The sequence below is a fragment of the Calliphora vicina genome, chromosome 4 (assembly GCF_958450345.1).
Source record: "Calliphora vicina chromosome 4, idCalVici1.1, whole genome shotgun sequence".
NCBI classification, from domain to species: domain Eukaryota; kingdom Metazoa; phylum Arthropoda; class Insecta; order Diptera; family Calliphoridae; genus Calliphora; species Calliphora vicina.
This window is the reverse complement of record NC_088783.1, coordinates 12,440,058-12,467,943: the sequence shown is the minus strand read 5'-3', so window position 1 is coordinate 12,467,943 and position 27,886 is coordinate 12,440,058. Positions and strand designations below refer to the sequence as shown.

Here is a 27,886-nt window from a genome sequence, read left to right as displayed (position 1 = left end):
ACTAAACAGTTCTGAACTCTCTGAAGTGATGGCTTTCCAACTCATTAGGGCAAGATCGAGCACAATTTCAAAATTTAACCATTTTTTCAAAATTTCAATGTGCCCCTTTTAACAAAATGTGAAACTTCACTATATGAAAAGACAAATTACTCCGATCTGAAATAAATTCTGAATATAAGCTATACAGTTCTGAACTCTCTGAAGCAATGGCTTTCCAACCCATTAGGACTAGATCGAGCACAATTCCAAAATTTAACCATTTTTTCCAAATTTCCATGTGCCCCTTTTAAAAAAATGTGAAATTTCACTATATGGAAAATTATATATCTCCGATCTGAAATAAATTCTGAATATACGGTTGACAGTTCTGAACTCTCTGACGCAATGGCTTTCCAACTCATTAGGACTAGATCGAGCACAATTCCAAAATTTAACCATTTTTTCCAAATTTCCATGGGCGCCTTTTAAAAAAAATGTGAAATTTCACTATATGGAAAATTATATATCTCCGATCTGAAATAAATTCTGAATATAAACTAAACAGTTCTGAACTCTCTGAAGCAATGGCTTTCCAACCCATTAGGACTAGATCGAGCACAATTTCAAAATTTAACCATTTTTTCCAAATTTCAATGTGCCCCTTTTAACAAAATGTGAAATTTCACTATTTGAAAAGTCAAATTACTCCGATCTGAAATAAATTCTGAATATAAACTAAACAGTTCTGAACTCTCTGAAGTGATGGCTTTCCACTCCATTAGGGCAAGATCGAGCACAATTTCAAAATTTACCCATTTTTTCAAAATTTCAATGTGCCCCTTTTAACAAAATGTGAAATTTCACTATTTGAAAAGTCAAATTACTCCGATCTGAAATAAATTCTGAATATAAACTAAACAGTTCTGAACTCTCTGAAGTGATGTCTTTCCAACCCATTAGGGCAAGATCGAGCACAATTTCAAAATTTAACCATTTTTTCAAAATTTCAATGTGCCCCTTTTAACAAAATGTGAAATTTCACTATATGGAAAATTATATATATCCGATCTGAAATAAATTCTGATTATAGACTATACAGTTCTGAACTCTCTGAAGTAATGGCTTTCCAACCCATTAGGACTAGATCGAGCACAATTCCAAAATTTAACCATTTTTTAAAAATTTCCATGTGCCCCTTTTAAAAAAAATGTGAAATTTCACTATATGGAAAATTATATATCTCCGATCTGAAATAAATTCTGAATATACGGTGAACAGTTCTGAACTCTCTGAAGCAATGGCTTTCCAATCCGTTAGGACTATATCGAGCACAGTTTCAAAATTTAACCATTTTTTCAAAATTTCAATGTGCCCCTTTTAACAAAATGTGAAATTTCACTATTTGAAAAGTCAAATTACTCCGATCTGAAATAAATTCTGAATATAAACTAAACAGTTCTGAACTCTCTGAATTGATGGCTTTCCAACTCATTAGGGCAAGATCGAGCACAATTTCAAAATTTAACCATTTTTTCAAAATTTCAATGTGCCCCTTTTAACAAAATGTGAAACTTCACTATATGAAAAGACAAATTACTCCGATCTGAAATAAATTCTGAATATAAGCTATACAGTTCTGAACTCTCTGAAGCAATGGCTTTCCAACCCATTAGGACTAGATCGAGCACAATTCCAAAATTTAACCATTTTTTCCAAATTTCCATGTGCCCCTTTTAAAAAAATGTGAAATTTCACTATATGGAAAATTATATATCTCCGATCTGAAATAAATTCTGAATATACGGTTGACAGTTCTGAACTCTCTGACGCAATGGCTTTCCAACTCATTAGGACTAGATCGAGCACAATTCCAAAATTTAACCATTTTTTCCAAATTTCCATGGGCGCCTTTTAAAAAAAATGTGAAATTTCACTATATGGAAAATTATATATCTCCGATCTGAAATAAATTCTGAATATAAACTAAACAGTTCTGAACTCTCTGAAGCAATGGCTTTCCAACCCATTAGGACTAGATCGAGCAGAATTTCAAAATTTAACCATTTTTTCCAAATTTCAATGTGCCCCTTTTAACAAAATGTGAAATTTCACTATTTGAAAAGTCAAATTACTCCGATCTGAAATAAATTCTGAATATAAACTAAACAGTTCTGAACTCTCTGAAGTGATGGCTTTCCAACCCATTAGGCCAAGATCGAGCACAATTTCAAAATTTAACAATTTTTTCAAAATTTCAATGTGCCCCTTTTAACAAAATGTGAAATTTCACTATTTGAAAAGTCAAATTACTCCGATCTGAAATAAATTCTGAATATAAACTAAACAGTTCTGAACTCTCTGAAGTAATGGCTTTCCAACCCATTAGGACTAGATCGAGCACAATTCCAAAATTCAACCATTTTTTCCAAATTTCAATGTGCCCCTTTTAACAAAATGTGAAATTTCACTATTTGGAAAATTATATATCTCCGATCTGAAATAAATTCTGAATATACGGTTCACAGTTCTGAACTCTCTGACGCAATGGCTTTCCAACCCATTAGGACTAGATCGAGCACAATTCCAAAATTTAACAATTTTTTCCAAATTTCCATGTGCCCCTTTTAAAAAATGTGAAATTTCACTATTTGGAAAATTATATATCTCCGATCTGAAATAAATTCTGAATATAGACTATACAGTTCTGAACTCTCTGAAGTAATGGCTTTCCAACCCATTAGGACTAGATCGAACACAATTTCAAAATTTAACCATTTTTTCAAAATTTCAATGTGCCCCTTTTAACAAAATGTGAAATTTCACTATTTGAAAAGTCAAATTACTCCGATCTGAAATAAATTCTGAATATAAACTAAACAGTTCTGAACTCTCTGAAGTGATGTCTTTCCAACCCATTAGGGCAAGATCGAGCACAATTTCAAAATTTAACCATTTTTTCAAAATTTCAATGTGCCCCTTTTAACAAAATGTGAAATTTCACTATATGGAAAATTATATATATCCGATCTGAAATAAATTCTGATTATAGACTATACAGTTCTGAACTCTCTGAAGTAATGGCTTTCCAACCCATTAGGACTAGATCGAGCACAATTCCAAAATTTAACCATTTTTTAAAAATTTCCATGTGCCCCTTTTAAAAAAAATGTGAAATTTCACTATATGGAAAATTATATATCTCCGATCTGAAATAAATTCTGAATATACGGTGAACAGTTCTGAACTCTCTGAAGCAATGGCTTTCCAATCCGTTAGGACTATATCGAGCACAGTTTCAAAATTTAACCATTTTTTCAAAATTTCAATGTGCCCCTTTTAACAAAATGTGAAATTTCACTATTTGAAAAGTCAAATTACTCCGATCTGAAATAAATTCTGAATATAAACTAAACAGTTCTGAACTCTCTGAATTGATGGCTTTCCAACTCATTAGGGCAAGATCGAGCACAATTTCAAAATTTAACCATTTTTTCAAAATTTCAATGTGCCCCTTTTAACAAAATGTGAAATTTCACTATTTGAAAAGTCAAATTACTCCGATCTGAAATAAATTCTGAATATAAGCTAAACAGTTCTGAACTCTCTGAAGTGATGGCTTTCCAACCCATTAGGGCAAGATCGTGCACAATTTCAAAATTTAACCATTTTTTCAAAATTTCAATGTGCCCCTTTTAACAAAATGTGAAATTTCACTATTTGAAAAGTCAAATTACTCCGATCTGAAATAAATTCTGAATATAGACTATACAGTTCTGAACTCTCTGAAGAAATGGCTTTCCAACTCATTAGGACTAGATCGAGCACAATTTCAAAATTTAACCATTTTTTCAAAATTTCAATGTGCCCCTTTTAACAAAATGTGAAATTTCACTATTTGAAAAGTCAAATTACTCCGATCTGAAATAAATTCTGAATATAAACTAAACAGTTCTGAACTCTCTGAAGTGATGTCTTTCCAACCCATTAGGGCAAGATCGAGCACAATTTCAAAATTTAACCATTTTTTCAAAATTTCAATGTGCCCCTTTTAACAAAATGTGAAATTTCACTATATGGAAAATTATATATCTCCGATCTGAAATAAATTCTGGATATACGGTGAACAGTTCTGAACTCTCTGAAGTAATGGCTTTCCAACCCATTAGGACTAGATCGAGCACAATTTCAAAATTTAACCATTTTTTCAAAATTTCAATGTGCCCCTTTTAACAAAATGTGAAATTTCACTATTTGAAAAGTCAAATTACTCCGATCTGAAATAAATTCTGAATATAAACTAAACAGTTCTGAACTCTCTGAAGTGATGGCTTTCCAACTCATTAGGGCAAGATCGAGCACAATTTCAAAATTTAACCATTTTTTCAAAATTTCAATGTGCCCCTTTTAACAAAATGTAAAACTTCACTATTTGAAAAGTCATATTACTCCGATCTGAAATAAATTCTGAATATAAACTAAACAGTTCTGAACTCTCTGAAGCAATGGCTTTCCAACCCATTAGGACTAGATCGAGCACAATTCCAAAATTTAACCATTTTTTCCAAATTTCCATGTGCCCCTTTTAACAAAATGTGAAATTTCACTATTTGGAAAATTATATATCTCCGATCTGAAATAAATTCTGAATATACGGTTCACAGTTCTGAACTCTCTGACGCAATGGCTTTCCAACCCATTAGGGCTAGATCGAGCACAATTCCAAAATTTAACAATTTTCCAAATTTCCATGTGCCCCTTTTAAAAAATGTGAAATTTCACTATTTGGAAAATTATATATCTCCGATCTGAAATAAATTCTGAATATAGACTATACAGTTCTGAACTCTCTGAAGTAATGGCTTTCCAACCCATTAGGACTAGATCGAGCATAATTCCAAAATTTAACCATTTTTTCCAAATTTCCATGTGCCCCTTTTAAAAAAAATGTGAAATTTCACTATATGGAAAATTATATATCTCCGATCTGAAATAAATTCTGAATATAAACTAAACAGTTCTGAACTCTCTGAAGCAATGGCTTTCCAATCCATTAGGACTAGATCGAGCACAATTTCAAAATTTAACCATTTTTTCAAAATTTCAATGTGCCCCTTTTAACAAAATGTGAAATTTCACTATATGGAAAATTATATATCTCCGATCTGAAATAAATTCTGAATATAAACTAAACAGTTCTGAACTCTCTGAAGTGATGGCTTTCCAACCCATTAGGGCAAGATCGAGCACAATTTCAAAATTTAACCATTTTTTCAAAATTTCAATGTGCCCCTTTTAACAAAATGTGAAATTTCACTATATGGAAAATTATATATCTCCGATCTGAAATAAATTCTGAAGATAAGCTAAACAGTTCTGAATTCTCTGAAGCAATGGCTTTCCAACCCATTAGGACTAGATCGAGCACAATTTCAAAATTTAACCATTTTTTCAATATTTCAATGTGCCCCTTTTAACAAAATGTGAAATTTCACTATTTTAAAAGTGTAATTACTCCGATCTGAAATAAATTCTAAATATATGCTAAACAGTTCTGAACTCTCTGAAGTAATGGCATTCCACCGTATTAGGGCAAGATCGAGCACAATTCCAAAATTTAACCATTTTTTCCAAATTTCCATCTGCCCTTTTAACAAAATGTGAAATTTCACTATTTTTAAATTAATATGAAAAAAATTCTGAATGTAAACTGTACATTTCTGAAATCAAGCCTTTCCACCCTATTATGACTAGTTTTACCAAAATTTAGAATTTTTTAATTTTTTTTCATGTCCATGTGTCTCTCATGTATCTGGTATAAAAATACGCTAAAAGCAAAGAAATCAACGATAGTTCATAAATAAATATTTAATTTTTTTTATCTAATTTTTAAAAAAATTGTGATTATATATTTAAACTGAATGATCGGTAAAACCATTTTATTTTGATTTTATATCATAAAATGTTAAATGAGCTGAAAATAATGCAGCTCTGTTAACCTAACAGTCTTTGAGTACGAAGTATGTTAGTTTACACATTAACATAGGTAATGTTAAAAAACGGAGCTAACTGACGGAGCTAACTTCACACACATAATTTTTGTAACATGGTCATTTTATTCAAAGTTATCCTGAAGTAGATAAATATTGAACAACTAAGTTCAACTCAAAAGAGAGACAAATATCCACAATATTTAAATCAATATACTATATACTTTATATGGAGTAAAAGCGGATACCCGGCGTTTGCTATTACGCTGAAAAGTATGTGCCTTATTATTGTACATAAAAAATATTTTTATGTTCTAGTATTTCACTTATTTCCTTTTTTTAAAAAAGTAGTATTTTTGCTTCTTTTTTAAAAATAGTAGTAGAAAACTACCATTTTTAAAAAGTAGTATTTCTATTCCTTATTTAAAAAAAGTAGTATTTCCACTCCCTTTTTTTAAAAAAAGTGGTATTTCTACTAATTTTTTTTAAAAAAAGTATTATTTCTACTCCTTTTATAAAAAAGGTAGAATTTCTACTCCTTTTTTAAAAAAGTAGTATTTCTACTACTTTTTTAAAAACCGTAGTATATCTACTCCTTTTTTAAAAAAGTAGTATTTCTACTCCTTTTTTAAAAGAAGTAGTATTTCTACTCCTTTTTTTAAATAAATTAGTTTTTCTACTCCTTTTTTAAAAAAGTAGTACATATTTCTTATCTTTTTTTTTTGTTAGTATTTAAGTAGTATTTCTACTCCTTTTTTTTGAAAAAAGTTGTATTTTTGTTACTATTTCTTTAAAAAATTAGTATTTCTACTCCTTTTTTAAAAAAAAATAGTTTTCTACTCCTTTTTTAAAAAGTATTCTACTACTTTTTAAAAAGTAGTATTTCTACTATTTTTTAAAAAGTAGTATTTCTACTCCTTTATTAAAAAAGTAGTATTTCTACTACTATTTTTAAAAATTGCAAAAATGCTATTTTTTAAAAAAGTATTTCTACTACCTTTTTGCCCACTTATTTTTTTGGAAAAATTCATATTATGTTGGATTTTTGGTGCCAGCTTTATTAGTTGCGGAGATGTAGAGATACCGATTTTACCTGTTTTTATCCATTTGTATCCCCTTAAAATTCGAACTACCAAAAATCACATCTTAATGAATCTACACATCGGGGGAGGTTCCTATATACAAAATTTTATGACATACACATTTTAAAGATTCGAAAATCGGCTTTACGAATGGACAGCATTGACCTAATGTAGTGTTTTAGGTATCAATCTCCACAAAATTGTCTTTCCAATGAATCTTCAGGAAAATAAAATCCAATTGGAAATTTGGTTAATATGGACATTTTATTTAAAGTTGATAAATAGTTAACAACTAATTTCAGCTCAATGACATATCAAGAGAAAGATTAATATAAACAATATTTAAATGAATATGTAAAGAAAATAATGGGCTCGGCACTTCGAACGCTTTATGAGGAGTATTAGGAGTGGTCTTATACTTATCTTGTACAATTCTCGAGAAAGTATCATTTTAACAGTTTTGTTCTTATAAGATAGTACAAAGTAGCTGTGAGTTATTCTGGATTTGAAATTCAGCCTAGAATCAAAGTATTCAGATGAGAGTGTCTGAGAAAACTGCGGTAATAAATTCATGTAAAAGTGCTCTAGAGAGGGCCTAGACCATTAAAACTGGTAAACCCTATTAATGTATCATATATTTGTGGAAACTATGATAGTACAAGGGTGGGTCAAAATTAAAATTAATTTCAACATAGTCTCCTTTGAGCTCGATGCACTTTGTCCAACGTTGCTCCAATTTTTTTATGCCTTCCAAAAAATAATATTTGTCGAGGTCATCAATAGAGCTATTTTTTGTGAGATAATTTCATCGTTGGAGCCAAATCACTTTCCGCCGAGATATTTCTTCAGATTCGGCAACAAGAAATAGTCAATTGGGGGCAAAATCCGGGGAATAGGGTAGATGAGGGGGCAATAAGTAGCATAATTCATGGAAACTGCACATATGTATGTGTACCCTTTTGTACACCCAATCTTGCGGAAAGCTTTATCATACCCAGGTGATCATTCCAAATTAGCTTCTACAATCGCTCTCACTTTCAATTTCCGATCGACTAACGCCATATCGTGAACTTTTCCAATAGTTTCGTGTATAGAGAACTCAACTGGACATCCTGAACGTTCGGCATATTCCGTGCTTGTACGGTCAAAACTAAATTCAGTAAACCACTTGTTTGCCATTGAAATTCATGGTGCAGAGTTCCCATAGTATTTATCAAGCTTAGCCTTTATTTGAGTAATTGTTTTTTTTTCGGCCAAAAATATTGCTTAATGAGCAGACTAAATTCACTTTTTTCCAATTTATCCTGAAGTCACGGAGTAGGCTGCTATCAATATCTGTCAAACACAAACTAAATGACACAGCTTGTTAAAATTTTGACATGATTCAACTGACAGAAGCCTGTTGACTGGGGCAGTGCTGACCTTTCAGTTAAGTTTCGGGAAATTCAAAAAGCCGTGGACTCATTGACCCGTCTCGTATCTTGCATACTTTATTACTGAAATCTAAGGCCCTGTTTTGCATGTTGAATTAACCACCTTTGCTCTTAACACAAGGTTGCTGTAAGACTCGATATTATTGGCTCTACCAGAAGATATAGAAGACCTTTCATTGACAGCTATTTAATGTGTTAATAGCCTACTGAATAACTTGAATTGTACAATCACTCCAAGACAACTAATTTGTGTTCTTCACTAATTACTCCATGAACTGCGAAATATAGTAGGAGCTACTGCTTGTTCAAAATGCACGATAGGAGTCTTTACGATTAAGAAGGGGTGGAAATGGTGGGACTTCTTCTTTGTCACTGACAAAACCTAGCTGACGGGATATTGGGAACCCTAGGTGGATACTTTTTGCGTGACTTCAAGGATATGGATGTTAGAAGGCACACTTGTTTGCTGAAGAGGTTTTATAGGATCCAGCAAACTGATGATCTTTTTGCAACGGTTGTTCTTAATGCTCTTAGGCTACAACTTTGGACATGCAAACAAACAGGATTAATTGGTGAACTTACGGACAATATTGACCACTGCACACCCAGAGCATTCTTCTGTAGATGTTCTAATGTGTGGATCACGAATGGACAATCTCTGCAAGGTAACATATTTGAGATCTTCAATGAATTCTCGAAGACAAAGGTGGCAGTGGTAGGTGACGTTTACAATGCACAGACTGTAACAGTTACATCAGACTGATATTTTTGTCGTGAAAACGACTACTAACTGACTGATGTTTTATCTAAATACTGGAAAAATATTAGTATTTTCTCAGTATTTATATAAATTTATAAGAATTATCTTATGGGTGTCTACATGACATCCAATGTGGTAATGTAATCCATGGCATCTCTAAACGATATGCCGAGACAATTTACAAATCCAATCCAGAATAGGATTTGGAGTGAACACTTTTGTTATTATTTGCTTTCTTATTTTCGTTATAGTTTTCTGACACTAAACAGATGTAATAATGTAATATTTTATATACATAAGATATTAAAAATTTGATTATATAAAAATTATTTCCCTTTACCTGGGAGATTATTGTGTAATTCCAGTCAAAAGAAAACATTTACGAAAATAGTAAAAAATGAATTAAAAATGTTTACATTAAACTCCCAACTAGAGAATCATTTACACATAAAATCCATTATTTAACTGTCTGGCAGCACTTTATAAAATTTTAGACTCACACTCACAAACAACACACAAACATGGAACACTCAAGGAATGAACGACGCATTGCGTTAAATGGCAACCAGGTTCTTTTTTTCCGAAAAAAAATTAAATGAAAAAAATAGTACAAATAAATTATGCGCATATTAGAAAATTTTCACACACTAAATTTCTAGCAAATTTGCTAATTATTATAAATTTAACAACAATTTCTAAATAAATAACAATTTTCGTTTTAAAAAGCAAGTGTGGGGTTTTTTCGTTAGCTTTAGCAAATTTTTTTGTGTATACAGGAACAATTTTTATATTGGAAAATTTTAATCACTTCACTTTTCTATTTTTGCTTTTTGTCAAGTAAGGTTACTCATTTTTTTTTCTATAATTTTTGCAAAATTTAATATAAACCAACCTATTTTTAAAGCAATTTGTTTAAACACTTTTTAAAGCTTTATTTTATTAACAAAACTTGTTTAAATTTATTTTTATTTAAAAGTATAACTAGATTTACATATTTCCATTTAAGTTTTATATAAATTTCTTAATTTTTTTCTATTTTTTATTAATGTATTTTTTCTTTTTTTTCTGTGCACAGGACGTTTTAACGGTACATTGCGTTTGAAAAAATAATATACACGCACGCACGACAAGGACGTCCGCCGTTAAGACGAAAGTCAAAGCCTTGTCTGAACAATAGTGGTAGATAAAATTGTTTGTCTGATTACAACATACTCGTACATTCGCATTCGTTCTCTCAGCAGCAAAAAACAGAACCCATCGTTTTATACGAATTCATTGTTTGCGTGTTTATGTCTTTTTTCCCCCACAATCGGCACATGTAATCGGGTACTTTTTTTTTGTCTATTTATTGTTTTCACAATAAATAAACAAATACAACAACAACAACATTTAGAACTCTTCCATAATCTTGTATAAGTATTTCTATGTATGTATCCTACGATTCACTCTCCCCACTCACTCGCTCACTCTCACATTTAATTTCATGTACTATTCGTATTTTGTCATGGGAACATTATTTTATTTTTCCCTTCCTTCTTATTACTCTTATAAATATAACGGTAAATTTACTCATTTTACCTTAAAATTTTACTCTATTTTATCACATCTTTAGGGCGGATGCCTACCATAGCCGAGAGAGCCAGAGCTTTTTTATGAGTTTTATTATCCCCCAAAATATTTTCTTTCTTTAGGCTCCCCTTGTTGTTGTTTTCCCTGTGTCCTCTGCTTCGGTTTTTTTGGTGAAAATTTGCCACTCTATTACTACAGCTGTCTGTGCTAGTCACCCACTTTTTTCGTGTACTCTACTTTCTTCAATCCGTTTTGTTTTTGATTTTCCATTATCTGTGCATGAATGAATTTTGTTGTTTTTTTTAGTAATAGTGTTTCGCAAATTATTAGTTGAATTTCTGTTTCATTTTCGTTCATTTATTATGCTGTATTGACGGACGGGTAGCATTTTTAAGTGTAATTTTCTAAGAATTTTTTTCTCTCGATTCTCTTTTTGATTCGTTGTCACGGTTTCTATGAAACAGCAGTTTCTTAGAAAAACTAAAGATTACTTTTGTTTTAAAAGAAAAATAAAAACATCATATTTCATGTTTTTATTTTCAATTTAAGAAATATTTTTTATGAATTTAAACAAATTTCGAGAATCCTGAGTTTTTTCTTGCAATTGAGAATATTCATGGACTCATTTCAATACCACGAATTATATGACCATTTGAAAATTACAAAAATGGTTTGAATCTAACAAACATTTTTTTCCTTCGTTTTATATCGATGTTCAGTTGGGAAAAAAATAATTAGTGTTAGTATTTTTACAAATGGTGATATTTGATACATAGCTTAGCATGTCCCCTATCTTAAAAATGTAGTACTTCTCTTGGAATTGTAAAAAATTACAAAAATGCCGAAAAACCACTTACACATGTTTAAAGGATTTGATTTTTATTTGTATTATTTCGATCATAAAGTTTAACGAAAAGCAAATATTTTAAATAAAATGGATCCAGTGCGGAGAAACACGAAATAATCAAAAAACTAATATCGGATGGAATATCTTATAGAGAAGTTGGTCGATTGGTTGGATTTTCTAACAAAATGATTCTCAACGCAATTTATTATAAAGAAAAGTCTGAAAGACGTTGAAGAAATAATTATTTTATTATTTATCCTCTGTCATCAAGGACAAATAACACTATACAACAAAATAAAATTTTTTCCAAAATTACAAGGTCCGACCAATAAATTTTGATTGAGGAGACAAAAAAAAAAGACACGTGTATCGGCGTTTTGAAAGTTTACATCTGAATTTCATTTGAAGGCGGGTTAAAGTTCCCAACTCTGGCACATTCTTATTGTTAATCTTCATAAGAAACCATATGATCCTTACATTTTAGGTATAAAATGTGTTCCGCAAAGTTATGTAAAATGTTACGGAGAATATTTTTGTAGAATATATTAACCCTCTAAATCCCCAAGACATGGGTCTTTTTTGTCCTTCTTTTAAAAAAGAGCAACAAACACCATTAAAACAGGGATTTAAGGGGTTAAAATGTTCCGCAAAAATATTATACGTGAAATTTTACTATAAGTCCCTGAATACATCAAAACGGAAAATTCAACCAGAAAATCAGAAAAAAGACAGAACAAAAGAGAGTATAGGGTTAATTTCGCATTTATTACGAATTTTATTTTAAAGAACATTTTAGGTATAAAATGTATTCAGCAAATTTATGTAAAATGTTGCGGAGAATATTTTTGTAGAATATATTAACCCTCTAAATCCCCAAGGCATGGGTCTTTTTTGTCCTTCTTTTAAAAAAGAGCAACAAACTCCATTAAAACAGGGATTTAAGGGGTTTAAATGTTCCGCAAAAATATTATCCGTAAAATTTTACTATAAGTCATTAAATACACCAAAACGGAAAATTCAACCAGAAAGTCTGAAATAAGACACAAAAAAAGAGAGCTTACGGTTAATTTCGTATAAAATTTTGATCGATAAATTCAACAGTTTTTGAGCTCTCCTGAAAAATTTGAAAATTCCACTTAAGTTGTTTTGTCAAAAGTTCACAGATATAAAGACGACACTTTTTCAATAAATCGACTATCTCAAAAAACATATTTTTCATAGATATAGCTTTTTCTTTTATTATATTCTAACATGAGTCTCTCCTCAACATAATTACACTAAGTAGCCATTGATAATAATAAAAATAATAAAATAACAACACAACACATTAACCCTTTTATTTGGCTCCCCATTTTTAATGACGAAAGTTTCAGTTTTTTTTTCTTAATTTTTTTTCTGCCATAAATTGTCCACAAAACACGTATTTAACAAAACAAATCATGCTTAAGTGCATAAATAATGAAAATTTCATACAAACATACAACATGTGGGTAAATGTGTTAATGAATATTAGGATGGTGCCAAAAAATTTTTAAAATTTTATCATTCTTATTCAGAGAAAAAGCATGGATATATGTACATGTTCATCCTAATCATTTTAACATGATTATATACTTGTACCATAATATGTTACAGTTACTATTCACATGATTGCAGTAATCATATACATATATGATAAATCATTATTTATCATAATATGTTACAATCATTCATCATAAAAATTATTGCCACAAACATATTAATTAATCATATATATGATTGTTGCAATCATGTGAAGTTCAACTATAACATATTACTCTACATAAATACATAATTACAGTGACCATAATATTGTTAAATAACTTGTTATGATGTTGAAATGATTGCGATGATCACGTACTACTATATTTTCTGTCCGGGTGATTGCTTGTAATGTAAGTTAAGGATTTTTAAAAGAAAAATTTTCGAATTATTGACATATTTGTTCCAAAGGAACTATTTTTGTTTAAAAAATATTAAAAAGTGCGAAAGACTAATTTTAGTTGCCTACAATTTTGTAAACATTTGAGCCACCCTAATGTACATATATACTTACATATGTAGTTTGTACTCGTCCACACACATTTAACAAGAGATATCCTTGTATACTAAGATAAATAAGTATGTATTTATACATTAAAAGTGTTTGAAGTGTAATAAAATCTTAGAGGAGATGTTATTATTTACTTTAAGAAGAATTGTCACACTTGTACCAGCAGTGTAGTGTACTCTAGTGTAGTCGGAATAATTATGTCCGTTTTGTAAGAAAATTTTATACGACTTATGTGTTAAGCACAAATACTTTGCATCCTTGGATTGTACCCCTGAGAACTTCTTTACTTAATTTTAACTTACGGCTTAATGAATGAAAAACACCTTATGAAGGAGAAATATAAATTATTAAATTATTAGGGTAGTGAGAAATAGCAAATTCATAATTTTTATAAAATAATTCAAAAATATTTAATTTGTTTAAATATAGCAAAAAAAAAAGCTACATAATAATGTTTTATTACAATTTATTAAGCTCTAATTAATTTATGATATTACATTAAACAACTTTTAAAATTATAACGACACAAATAAAAATCATCCCATTGTTCAATCTTGTTCAAAGATAGTAAACAATTCAAAAAAGTATTGCATACTTTTTGGCTTACGAAAATAATTTAATGTTACCATACGTACAGAGTACTAAAGGCAGCATTGCCATCATGTCCATTTATACAAACAAATCCAAATCGTAAAAACTTAATATAAACCAAAGGTTTTGATAACTGTGGTTGCTGTCTATGCTAAATGTATAAACTTCCGGTACATAAAGTGAAATTGAAAACATTTTGTATTTAGCCGTTAGTTGTAATATTTTGTAAATCTTTGCAGGTTTAATTTGAAAAATTCATATTTAAAAAAATTATCACAAATTTTTTTAAAATAAAATTTTTTTTTTAATATTTTACTTATATAGTTTTATTTATATAAATTAACTGAAAAACAAACAACATAATTAATTATATTCTGAAAAAAGGGAACAAAATTAAAAATATTCACTATTTCGCTACTGACAAAACAATGGAAACTTCTGCAAGAAAGAAGTGTAAAACGAACGATGTAAAAAGCATTCTGTTTACAGTTATTTTATTTTATTTTTAAATTCTGGTAATTTTTCACAATTTCTTTTTCTAAGTTTTTTCGCATAATTGCTTTTTTTCAAAGTTAACGAAAATGGCTAAAGTTAAGATTTGTGAAGACTTAAAAAATAAAATAATTAACGGTTTTAAAGCTGGTTTAAAACAAAAAAGTATCTGTGACAAATATTCAATAAATAAATCAGCAGTTTCAAAAATTATAAAGAAATTTCGTGAGACCGGTTCTGTAAAAACTCAACATTTAGGTGGAAGATTACGAGGTCTACGACTACTCCTAGACAAGATAATTTAATAGCGATAGAGTTCAAGAAATTCCCAAAACTCCTCGAGAGGTTGTTAATAGCCTAATGAGGCTGGTCTTGGTTGATATCGTCTTGTGAGAAAACCACTCATTTCTAAAAAGAACCGTCCTGCTCGTCTACAATTTGCCAGGGATCATTTAAACTGGTCGATACAGAAATGGAGTACTGTTCTCTTTTCCGACGAATCCAAATACAATTTAAGAGGCAGTGATGGGAGAACATTTGTAAGACGACCAAAGGGAAAAAGATTAGATCCAAAGTACACAAATAAGACTGTAAAGTCTTATTTGTGTACTTTGATTTTCAGGGCAAGGTATGGGCACAATTCATATTATAAAAGATACCATGACAGGTATATGATACAGAACCATATTAAACGATGTTATGTATCCATACGCTGAGGAAAATATGCCCCTAGTCTGGAGATTCCAACACGACAACGACCCGAAACACACCTCTAGGATTGTAACCGAGTGGTTAAAATCCAACGAGGTACGTGTTTTGAAGTGGCCTGGGAAATTGTAGATCGTAAAATAAGAACCCAAAATTACACCAGGAAGGAAGATTTATCGGAGGCGGTTATAAGGGAATGGCAAAATATTTCAAAGGAGACCATTGACTCTTTAATTGGTTCAATGAATCGACGATGTGTAGCAGTTGCAAAAAATAAGGGATACCCAACAAAATATTGAGTTATTGCAAAGTTTAATACCTAAGTTTCCATTGTTTTGTAAATGCCGTAATAAAGAAATCTTTTAATTTTGTTTTCTCATTTTTAGAATTTAATTAATTATGTCCTTTGTCTTTTGTTAAATTAAGTTAATAAAAATATACAAATAAAATACTACAAAAATGTTAAAAATGTTTAAAAAATTATTTTGATTTTGTTGAAGGTCCTTAATAAAGAGTGTTAATGGTATAAATATGGTTCTTATTCTGTTTGTGAAAATTACATTAGTCATTTCTAGCCATATAATGTAAATCGTTAGCTTAGTGAGCAAGCTTAGTGGACATGGCCACTTTTTTTTAAAATTGAGATTTTAATATAAAATATTAAAATAAGTATTGGGTGTTGGAGCATAAGGGTCTTATCTAGTATGAACTCCTGAAACCAGCATGACCAGACCATCAGAGTGAACCTGTACCGAACGCAACTGATTCTTTTGAAGCTAGCTTTGGCCGAAATACATCCAGAATAGGCGGCCAGACATGATACCGTACTTTTTCATCATGACAACAATCGGCCACATGTTGCAATAGCTGTTAAAAAACTATTTAGAAAGAATTGGTTGGGAGGATTTAGCTCACCCGTCTTCTAGTGCAGGCCTTGCCTAATCCGATTACTATTTGTTTAGATCGATGCAGAACGCTCTCTCTGGGATACGCTTCACCTCAGAACAGAGTATCCGATATTGTCTGGACTCGTTCTTGGTCTCAAAAGATGTGCAGTTCTTTTTTCGCGGAATCCATATGGGCAATTCCACGAGAATCGCTACCACGATTGAAAACACGAAAACCCTTGAAATTTTTTTTCAAGATGATTTGTATAGAAGAGAATAATAAAATGTTACTATGTGAAAGTATTTAGATCATATTACAACATTTTAAAGACAAAAATAATAGTTTAAATTAAAAGAAAACATAACGTCTCTCATGACTCGAATATTTTCGCAAATTTCTACATGTACCTCAAAATGAGCTCCGCTTTATGTCACGTACATATACCGTTATTTCGTTCAATATTTTGTACAACAATATTTCGAAAGAACTTTTTATTATTTTAAAATATAGTAGCTTCTGAATGGAACATAAAGACCAAATTATTTTTCAGATACTCTTATTTTTGCAAAACCTATTACACTCTATAGGTGTTCAAATGTCACATACGATGATATGGAATTGCCTATATGTTGCCAGAAAGATGGCTAAAGGTCATAGCTAACAATGGCCAATACTTTGAATAAAATGTTTCAAAATACATTTTCCTTGTAAATATTCAAATTTTATTAATTTTTTTTTTTTTTGTTGGTTTAAAGAGATTTTAAAAAGACAACAATAAATACAGATACATACAATACACTTAATGATGAATACATTTTGCTTTTATTTTATTTTTTAAAGAATAAAATCAGTTACAGCACTTTTTTTAAAAAAGCGTGTGTTACTTTTAATACATATTTTGTTGTTTTTTTTTAATTATAATTAATCCAAAAATATTCTAAATAGATTTTTATTAAGAAAATACACATTTGTTTGATATTGAAAATATATTTTTGCTTTAAACGTTTTTTTCTAAATAAAATAACATTAATAAAGAGTTAATAATTAAATATATAGAGTAAAGTTAATGTAAAGGAAAAAAATTAATAACACATTTTAATATTTTATAACATTTTAAAATAATTTTGAAATTCAAGGTACATTTAAGCAAAAAACTTTGATTTACGATATGTAGGAGAGAGAGTATGTCTTTGCTATTACAATAATAATATACAGAGCAAATAATTTATTGAATTATATATGAAATTGATAATGAGTTTTATGAGAAATATTTGGTTTTTTTTTTTAAAATAAATAGTTATTTATGGTGCCATGTGGACAATGGTTTTGGATTTTCTTTCTAGCTTAAATAGTTGTTTTGTAATTTAATAAATTTTTTAAATTTTGTTTTGTTTTTTTTTCCTATTAAAATGTTGTGTATATGTTTTAGAAAAAGTGTTTTTTTATTATTATTATTTTCTTATTCTAACATCAATAGTAAACTTAATTGAAAAGAATATCCGAACAATTGCTTAAAATGTTTTCCTGGAAAATATCGCTTTATTTTATTATTTTAAAGATTAACTATTTGAATTTCTCACCTTTTAGATGTTTTTTTCTTGTTTGTCATTTAATAACCTGGGTTTCTTAAAAGTCAGTGTCACATAAAAGAGGGTGAGGATTTTCTGGAACGTGATCGGGGTTTCGAGGGACTTTTCAGGCTGTGTCTGGAAGTGCTGCGTGGTTTAAAACCGCCCGAATCTGTCCAGGGTTCAGCTACACGACCATACCAATGTATCAAATCCATAACCTCAAGCTAATAGAAAGAAAGAGAGGAAAATGTGTATAGAGATTTGCTGATCCTATTTTAAAGGATCTTCACTTACTTGTAATGGTCGTGATAGTTCCTTAAACATAGCAGCCTTAGTAAGATGTGAATTTTGTGATACAAATGAAAGACACTTAGATTTTAAAGCCGCTGCCATATAATGATCGGCTATACCCAAAAGACATAAAACCGAATGTTCATCTATTTGCGAATTTAAAGTATTTTCGCACAATTCCTAAAACAAATTCACAAAAATTAATGAAATTAATTTTGAGCCACAATTAAAAATCCACCTTTAAATCATCTATAGAGTATTTATCAGCTAATAACATTAATTCACAGATTTGTTCAGCACCCACAGTTTTATCAATAGGAGCACCATACAAAAATAACAGTAGACGTCTAAATATCACTGGAGATGTATCAGTTATAATGATTTTTCTATCAAAAATAAAGCATCACAATTATTAGTTATTTATTGCAATTTTCTAAATAAAAAACTATCTAACAAAACCCACCTTGTTAAACTCTCCTGCATGCCCGACATTAAGGCCTTCTTAAACCATTCACATCTGGCCGATACTATAACACGATGTGCTCGAAATGTATGCACCTGTATGGGAGCTTTATGGCTTTCCATACTTTCTATATCTAAAGTATTTTTATTCAAAACATTACTTTCGGCTGTTGTCAATAGCGCCTGTTGAAAAGTATGCACTTCAAATTCCATATCGGCTAATTGGGCCGAGTGCAATAAACGCAAAGCATTTTTCGATAAATTGCTATTTGCCGCTATGGGTGGTTCACAAAGATGTCGTATAAGATTAAGCTGTGAAATGGAATATAAGAATTAGAATTCGCTTTGTAATTATTAGTTTTTAAAATCTTTTCTCTTACCTTAACACTTTTATAGTCATAGTTGTGTTGTCGTTCCATAACCAAAGGATCTAAACTCAATTCGAAAGGATCATCTTTTTGCAATGATTTCAATTCACTTTCTAAAATATTCGAAGGCTCTAATAAGCCCAACTCGATAAGTGTTTGTGTGAATTCTTGTTTTTGCACCAGTTTACAGATCTGTAAAGGGAATTAATAATCACTTAGAAATTTACTTAGAAAATTATACTGAAGGTTTATGTCTTACCTGACTCATGGCCTCTTTTAAAGCAGACTTATGATCAAATATCTTTACTATGACACCATTCTGAAAAAAAATTAAAAAATATCACTTAAAATTTCATATAAGACAGATTTAAAAAGGTAAAGATATTTGAAATCGGTTCTCTTAAAACATCATACTCTTTCCAGTTAAATTTCATATGTTTTAAATTCTTTAAAAACTTACAATTTGTGATGTCGCCAATTTGAAACAAAACTTAAATTCCTTCCAGCCCAATTTCGCCTCCAAACGATCGGATAGATTTTCCATTATCAATATATAACTGGGTATATCCACAATCAATTGTTCTAAATTTTGATTAATAGTGCTGCGCTTACTCAAGAAATCCATTTCACAATAAGTTATTCTAAAATTATTATTAAATAAATTAACAAATTATCCTTTTCAGTTGCTTCCCCTTTAAGTTACATCATACTTTTTATCCCTTATGATTTCCAAAGCAGCTGATATGCGTCCATAAATATCACGCATTTTTCTTACTTCGTACATGTACAAAACAAATTTCAAATCATTTTCGGCACTCATTAAGCGTTGCTTATCTGAAGGATTATCATACAGGGTTAGACCTATGGGTGGTCCCCTTCGGGGTCTTGGCGATAGCGGTGGCTGACTAAAGAGCGTGCTAACGGTATTATCGTCCATGGGATTGTTGGCGGTAATGAAAGTATTATTTTGTATTTGCATGGCTACCGCATCATCGGTAGCATATTTTAATGATAAATCTAAATGTGAGCATTTCAAATCCTAAAAAAATTCAAAATATTAGTTGTTGTTTTGAAATATATGTATATGTAACTTATTTTTGATTTTAATCTTACTTTACACATTTTTTCTAAAGAGTTTTTGATTTCTTCTATCACACTAGTTAAAATCAATAAAGTGGTTTCAATCTGAAAAGAAAATAATGAAAGTAACATAATAGTGGTGATATAGCAGAGAAGATTAAGCGATGTCTGTCAGTTCATGTGTTGGTTGTAATATAACCATATACGCACACCACTACGTGATAAAAGACCAGTTTTCCCAAAGTCATGCACTTTTTTATGGGTCCCCGATGTCATTTTTGCAAAAAACTGATCATATTTACTCTCTGAGGAAAACATGAAGCCCTTGTCATAAAGAACAAAAATTGTGAACATATAAAATCAAAAAAACTTCATCTTCAAGATCAAAATGGCAAAAAACTTAAAAAATTAGATTTTTTACGTTTCTTCCTGTGTTCAGGACCATAGATAGCAAACTGTTCAAAATTCAAATAAACAATCAACTACAAAAATGTACCTAAGATCTCAATAAACAACTTTCTAGAACATATGAACTTCCTAGGAATGAGTCTTAACACTGTTTAGGTAGGTCAATATAAGTTAGTAAGAAAAAAATAAAGGAATTAAGTGTTTTTAAATTATTATAAACTAAAGCATACTTTTAGGCAGCGTAAACAAATTTATTTCGATTTTTTTAAGATTTTGATATTGAAAGTTTTTTGAGATTTTGATCTTGAAGATGAAGTTTTTTTGATTTTATATGTTCACAATTTTTGTTCTTTATGACAAGGGCTACAACTTTGCCTCAGAGAGTAAATCAAAATTCATAACTGTTATGAGCCTGAGAAAGTTATCACTTTTTTGCAAAAATGACATCGAGGCCTCAAATTTTTGGGGTTCTTTTATCACGTAGTGGTATCCGTATATGGTTATTTTTTCTATCTATGGACCTAACATCGGTACATAAATGACTGACATATTAGGCAAAACCCACGACTGTTCTATTTGGAAAGAATAACTGTAATAAGTCCATAAATGGCCTCGATTAATCGGTTCATATTTGCAACATGCCGATTATATATTGAAATTTAATTACATCAGTGATCAGTTTGCTTCTGGTTTATAAATTGACAACAGATATTAATCGCAACTTACCTCAGGTACTATGTAATTAGCTAATTCATCTTTTTCATCAGGTGTTAGACTTAAAAATACATTTAATATATTGCGTAAGAGCTGATGCAATTGTGACATAAATATGGGTATACGTGTGCGTACATATTTAATTATTTCATTCTTTTGATAGCGTGCTATATCGGCGGCATCCTTAATAAATATATTGCAAAATTGTAAAATTTTGGCACATCCTAGAAATGAAATATTTCAAAATAATTTCAATATTTTATAAGGTACATATTTGAAGCACCTCACTCACCTATAGAACATTCTCTTAAACTATCCTTAAATGTGGCATATAGTAAGGCGGGTTCGTGTGATATAGTAACTGGATTAATGGTTTGTATGACACGATTTAGAATACTATGTAGATCCATTATAATATTGACAACAACTGCAATTAAAATAGATTATTAGTATGTATGTTGTCAAAAAGACTTAAACTTAAAAGTTGAGGTTTAAAATAACTTCAAAGTTATTTATGTAAGTATTCAAAAGCTTTGAGGAGGAACTTTTCTAAATCAGTTTCCCCAACTCATAGCTACAATGTAATGACAGCTTAATAAAGTTTTCTCTCTCACTTACACTTTTTCAACTTAATCATCTTCAAATACTTCTTAGCAGGTTCTGCCAATTTCATTAACGAAGGCTGAGTCTCGGCAAAATTGATGAGTTTCTCACAAACATCCTCATTCATATCGGGCATCAGAGACTCCGTATAAAGCCAATGCAATATGGGTGTCAATAGAAAAGCAGGAAGATCATATAAAACACCCACCGGAGTCAAGGGCGATGAGGGCGGTGTATCCATAGAACTGGGAAATGGTGAGGGACTTCTGGCACGATAGGGGGACAGGGGGGGCCGGCGTGTATTACAACCCGTTGAACTGCAAACTTCTGTGGAATGTTGCAGCATGAGATCTTGACAAAAATTAAAGATATTTTTTGATTGCGGCTGTAAATTGTGAGTTTCCAAATGTGAATCCGAATGGGAATTGGGTGGGAAACGACGCATGCCGGAGCCACTCTCTTGATTTAGCAGATGTAAGGTACCACCATTCGGTTGAACCTTAGTCGACAAGCAATTAAATGAAGACGACAATTGTGTATGATGTTGGGATCTTAAGGAGGAGCTGGTATTTGTGGCATGACATTCTGTAGGCGGTTGCAAGTAAATGGGTGATAAATTGAGGCGGGGTAAAGATTTTTGCTGTTCTTCCGGTTGTGCTGTGGTGCTGGTCATGGTCACGGAGATTTTAATGGGATTTGGAGAGTTGGGTAGACTGGCATTATCTTTACTTTTTATGGTAAGGGAATCATAATTTCTACATACAGCTTGTGGCAATGAGATGGTGCTAGTGGCATGCACACACATGCTGCAATCAAAACCATTTAAACGTAATACAGAGGCATGCACGTGATACTGAAAAGGAAGATGGTTAGATTTTAGTTCGGAATTTTTGTTTAAATAAAATGTTTACCTCAAAGCCATCGGAACTTTTGATAATGACATCACTAAAGTAGCATTCATTTAACGCTTCGGCAAACGAGAATTCTTTTTCCTGGCCAGCAGCCTGTCCCTCCTTTAAACGTTTACATTCCACCGCATACCAGTTCTCACAGTAGAGTATTAATGAGTCAGAGGGTGCTAAGGTAGATGTCTAATAATGAAATTAAGTTAAACATTTTAGGAATTTGACTTCATAAGGGATTACACAGATTACACAGAATGAATGAATCAGCAGGTTCCGGTATTATGGCAATAGAAAACAAGCAAAAGAAAATGTCAAAATTGTTGTGGTTTGGAAAGAGGGACAAATATGTATGTATCACACTCATTGCCTTCCTGGCATGCTACGGGGGAAGCTCCAGCTGTGTGTTTTTGAAGCTAGGATGACTCCTCCGATGAAATCTCAGGAGGACCTTTGATTCCTTGTGTAGATAGTTCCGAGTTTTTTTCAGTTTGATGTTCTTATTAAATAAGTTCAAAACCTATATATTAGTTTTAATTTAAAAATATTGGGACATTTTTCACTTTAGAAATGCGAACTTAATAAGTGTTATTATAATTATAATCAAACTGATAACATGAACTTTTCATGAAATAATTTGTTAACATTTTGAAATAACTAAAGGCCAGATTTTGAAATAAACATAAAATATAAAATAATAAAACATAAACAAATTCAAAATGAGTCATGAAAAACCTACAGCTCAAGTCTTTATTCTTGAACCGGCATCAAAATGTTTGTTGTTCAGATAAATATTTCAAATATATTTCTAAAGAAATTAGGATCGATTATGGGCCAGTTTTGGTAAAAATACCCGATACAAATCCCGGATTTAAAATAAAACAAGTATGAGTGCTATTTGGCTGTGCCGAACAATTTTTTTCTAAATTGTTGCTTTTATTTTTTATATTATTTTTTTATTCGTGAAAAGAAATTTATGACAAACAATTTTAAGTGAAAAAAAGTTCGGGTTTTTTTTCTCGAATTTGACCCATTTTAGGACCATTTTACTATGGCCCTAAATACATCGTTGCAAAGGACTTTGAAATATCTATCATTAGATATCCATATTGTCTATATTAATGACTTAGTATCCAGACATACACACAGTTACTAAAGTATACGTACGATCGACTTTTTGGATTTTTTTTTTTTAAATCTTTGGGGGATTTCACGTCAAGTGAAACAACTTTAAAAATCGATGTCTTCCGATCGGGATGAAATTTGCACCGAAGTTAGATCTATTGCATAGTAATTCAGAAACAATTTTTCAATATTTAAAAATACAAGGCCTGACTCATTCATTCACTCACTCACTCATGACTGATGAATTAGTGAATGAGTGAATGAATGAGTATTTTTAAATATATAGATTTTAAAAAAAGGCCTAAAAAGTCGATCGTGCGTATACTTTAGTAACTGTGTGTAGATCAAAAATAGGCCAAAAATCTGAGTTGTCCTGGTTTTTTCCTTATATCTCAGCCATTTGTGGGCCAATTTTATCGATTTTAAATATCAACCGAACCGGGTATATAGCGGATATATTCATGTATGAAATCATGTATGTAAGTTATTTGGGTGCTACGGAAAGTTGATTTCAACATACAGACGGACAGACGGACATGGCAATATCGACTTCGCTGTCTATAACGAACCACTCATGGTGAAGGGTATAACAACCTATGAATCTATGGGCTCAAATTTCGGAGATGTTACCAATAATGTTTTCACAAAAACTGTGTTTTTCTACCAAGATAAAAGCTACATATATAAGATACGCCACAGTCGATTAAAGCACTCCAACTTATTATATAATAAAATACTTAAAAAATTAATTTCAAAACAATTAAAAACTTACATTAAATTCTATACTGTGTCCAGCAAATGCACCAAATATTAAACGTGGATTATTTTCATTGACTTCAAATGTTTCACAACTGAATAGAACACTTGCCGAATCACAACATGTATCGCAGTCTTTTGTTTCTGGCAACGGGCTGACCAAATCATTATACCATGTTATATCACTGGTATCGTCCAAACGAAATTTAATGCTGCAAGCAAACATACAATCAAACACACACCATCATACAAAAACAATAATATTGAAAATACAAACAACAAAAAAAAAATAATTGATTTTTCCATAAATCTCAACCCTACTACTCACCCCTCTAAGCCGGATATTTCTTTTTTGCCTTCAAAGGTACAGGAAACAATCTGGAAAAATTCGAGTAATTAATTAATAAGGAAAATAAAGAATTGAATTTTCAAACTATCTACTCACCTCCCAAGTACCATGAAAGGTATGTTCAACAGCTGCCATAATGTCTTCAACATTAATAATAAATAGAGTGGGCGAGATACAGAAAATTCCTCAAGCCATCATCTAAACCCATTCAAATGTAACTCAACAAAAAAAATCACACAGTTTTCCTATACAAAACAATTTTATTTAATTTAATTTAACTGCTTGTAATTAATAATAGCTTTACAATATTATTTATAACATTTTTTTTCTATTCATTTCAAAAAATCAAAAAAGTTATGTATAATTTTTCTTTCTCTTATACAAAGAAAATTTTACCTTTTATAATACATTTTTCAACTTTAGCCTTTAATATTTTCTATATACTCTAGCAATTCTTGAGGATTTCAATTAATACTAATTTTGTTTTGAAGTAGTTTTCTAGTTTCCCTAAATTTGTTAATTTTTAGAATACGATTTTTTTAAATTAAAATTTGTCTGTAATTTTTTCACTCGTTTACTTTTTTCTTTTATTTCACTTTTTTAATGCCACCAACACATAGACACACACACAGAAACAGCAACAGTAGAAAATTGTGTGTGTGTCAAAGGAAATTGATATAACGGTATGTGATGGGATGTGATGACACAGCTGTTAAAACAGGGTTGTTTTCAAAAGGTAGTAAATTACACAGCTGTTCTTTCAAGTTGAGAGATAAAACAGTAAATGTTGTATATTACGAAAAATAATAAATGAATTAATAATTTTTATACAAAAACTAATGTACGAGCAATTATTTTAATGAAATATATACTAAATACATATTTCAACATACAAATATTTCCAAAATTCTATTGTTTATTTAAAGCAGTTTTATATTAATATATACAGCTGGCAATGACGTCAATAATTAACACCACAATGGCAACAGAATTTTAAAATTTGTATATTTTTTAAATATAATCCCTTTTCAGCTCTTGTTGATAACATTTTTCAGTATTGTTGCATTTTTATAGAATTTAGATGAAAAATACTTTGATAGTTAAACATAATATTAGTTTTAGCTATTAATGTGTGACTATAAAGTAATCAAACATTCTGATTAATCAGCAAGATTGATTAACCAAACCTGTCAATTCAATTAATTTGAATAAGTGTTTTTTTAATTTGAAAACATTAAGAAAAAAAATAAATAAAAAAATTTCCAAATTATTGGATTGAATTTCTATTTTTATAATTTTAGCTGTAACGATAATTGCAGTTTTTCGGTATCGGCGGCTTAGCGGTAACGGTAGTTTAGCTGAAAGATTATTTTAGGGGTAACGGTAGCCAAACTTGATTTTAAATTATTCTAATTTCTAAATAATCAGTATAATTCATGTTCTTTGAATGGTCAATATTAAAATTATTGTTACGTTTTTACCTTTTAAAAACTGGGTTTATTTCCTTTAAATAAACCGGATACTTTTGATTGCAAATAAAAGCAGTTTAGCAGTTTAAAATTTTTAAAAACTATTTATTTATTCAAATGTACAATAACAACAACAACTCAGTGTTATTATACACGTTTTTAAATTCGCAGAAATACACACTCTTTATAATGTACAAATAAACACTGGCAATGCAGTCGATGTCTTTGCTTAACGATGCTTCAAATTAGATTCAAGCTACGTTTCCGCATACACCGTAATCGTCACCGAAAACGAAATTCCATACATTTGCACCAAAAAAAAGTTCGTTTCAGAAATCGGTAACAAAATTGGGAACGAAACGGCACCGATCAGTAATGAAAAACCTGTCATTTGGGGCCGGAACGAAAACAACTTCAAGTAGGTTGTTTTCGGTGCTATAGGAACGAAATTATTTTAATTATTTTTTTATTTCAAATTTAAAGAAAATCAAAATGAATAAAAAAATATATTGTCTTAATTGGAAGAGGAAAAAATAATAGATTTTGTCAAAAATAATGAAATTCTATTTAATGTGCGACATTTCGTTATCGGCACCGATTACGGTGTATGCGGAAACCCAGCTTCACTGGCGACTGCAACCTCTGCCACTATTTATATACACGCCATCTTTCGTGAACCTTCTACAATGATCTTAACGCACAATTACTATATTCGAATTCTAGAGCTTTCGAAGTTAATTTTCGCAGTTTAAACATTCAGTGATAAGTAGAAGCTTCTACTGATGGAAATAGTTATAAACACGATGAATGTTGTACAAATTCGTAACATTATTTAATTAATCATGAATATGAGTAATCATATTTCGATTTAAAATAAATTAGGAAAAATCTAATATTTGATTTTTTGGTGATGAAGAAATCACTTTTTTGGTTAAGAAAGTGTATATTAACCTTTAGTTGTATTTTTGGTGAAACCAAATATATTGTTAATATATTGGGAAACCTTTCATCAATTCCACATTTTCCTTTTAACTACAGTCCAATATCTTTCTAGGAACTGGAGTTGTGACAAATTAAGTATTCATCCCGTAACTTGTGAAAATAGAAATACTACAACATTTTTTACTATAAAGTGATTCCCACTTGCCCACTCTTTTGTAGAAATTTACCAACAAATGAGTCTGAATTTCGCTGATGCATCTCAAAGTTGTTGGCACAAATCATTGATTTCAATTAAAAATAAAACCAATTGTGTTAAATCACACGATCTAGATAATCAATTCTGATGACAGAAACTAGAGAGTACACTACCAGGAAATGTATCTTGCAGTAATTGATTTGTTTTACGGGCTTTAGGGCAGCTGTCATATCTTCCAATTTA

General features: G+C 30.4%; 2 protein-coding genes across 2 annotated transcripts in view; both read right to left on the bottom strand.

Moving 5' to 3' along the window:
- The window catches only part of LOC135956854 (uncharacterized), a 163,017-nt gene extending 152,540 nt beyond the window's left edge, over nt 1-10,477 (bottom strand). The window contains exon 1 of the mRNA XM_065507448.1: nt 10,134-10,477. The gene's annotated coding sequence lies outside the window, so the exon portion shown is untranslated. The remainder of the gene's footprint in view (nt 1-10,133) is intronic.
- Nucleotides 10,478-17,106: 6,629 nt separating this feature from the next.
- Nucleotides 17,107-26,146, bottom strand: LOC135958763 (uncharacterized). Its single transcript, XM_065509658.1, has 17 exons — nt 25,133-26,146; nt 25,016-25,065; nt 24,704-24,899; nt 22,816-22,995; nt 21,920-22,757; nt 21,594-21,728; nt 21,314-21,525; nt 20,213-20,284; nt 19,810-20,138; nt 19,560-19,740; nt 19,359-19,418; nt 19,112-19,291; nt 18,733-19,043; nt 18,508-18,655; nt 18,273-18,449; nt 17,988-18,202; nt 17,107-17,931 (listed from the first exon to the last, which is right to left on the bottom strand). The coding sequence occupies exons 1-16, from the start codon at nt 25,169-25,171 to the stop codon at nt 18,047-18,049; spliced, it is 3,264 nt and encodes a 1,087-aa protein (XP_065365730.1). The 5' UTR covers nt 25,172-26,146; the 3' UTR covers nt 17,107-17,931; nt 17,988-18,046.
- Nucleotides 26,147-27,886: the final 1,740 nt, after the last annotated feature.

What these genes read in the sequence shown, in the direction of transcription:
- LOC135958763 (XM_065509658.1), bottom strand. Translation starts at nt 25,171, where the DNA reads ATGGCAGCTGTTGAACATACCTTTCATGGTACTTGGGAG. An exon ending in AAAGTTCCGATGGCTTTGAG is followed by an intron (nt 22,758 to 22,815) that starts GTAAACATTTTA and finishes CTTCCTTTTCAG; the next exon opens with TATCACGTGCATGCCTCTGT. An exon ending in CTTTAGAAAAAATGTGTAAA is followed by an intron (nt 20,139 to 20,212) that starts GTAAGATTAAAA and finishes GAATTTTTTTAG; the next exon opens with GATTTGAAATGCTCACATTT.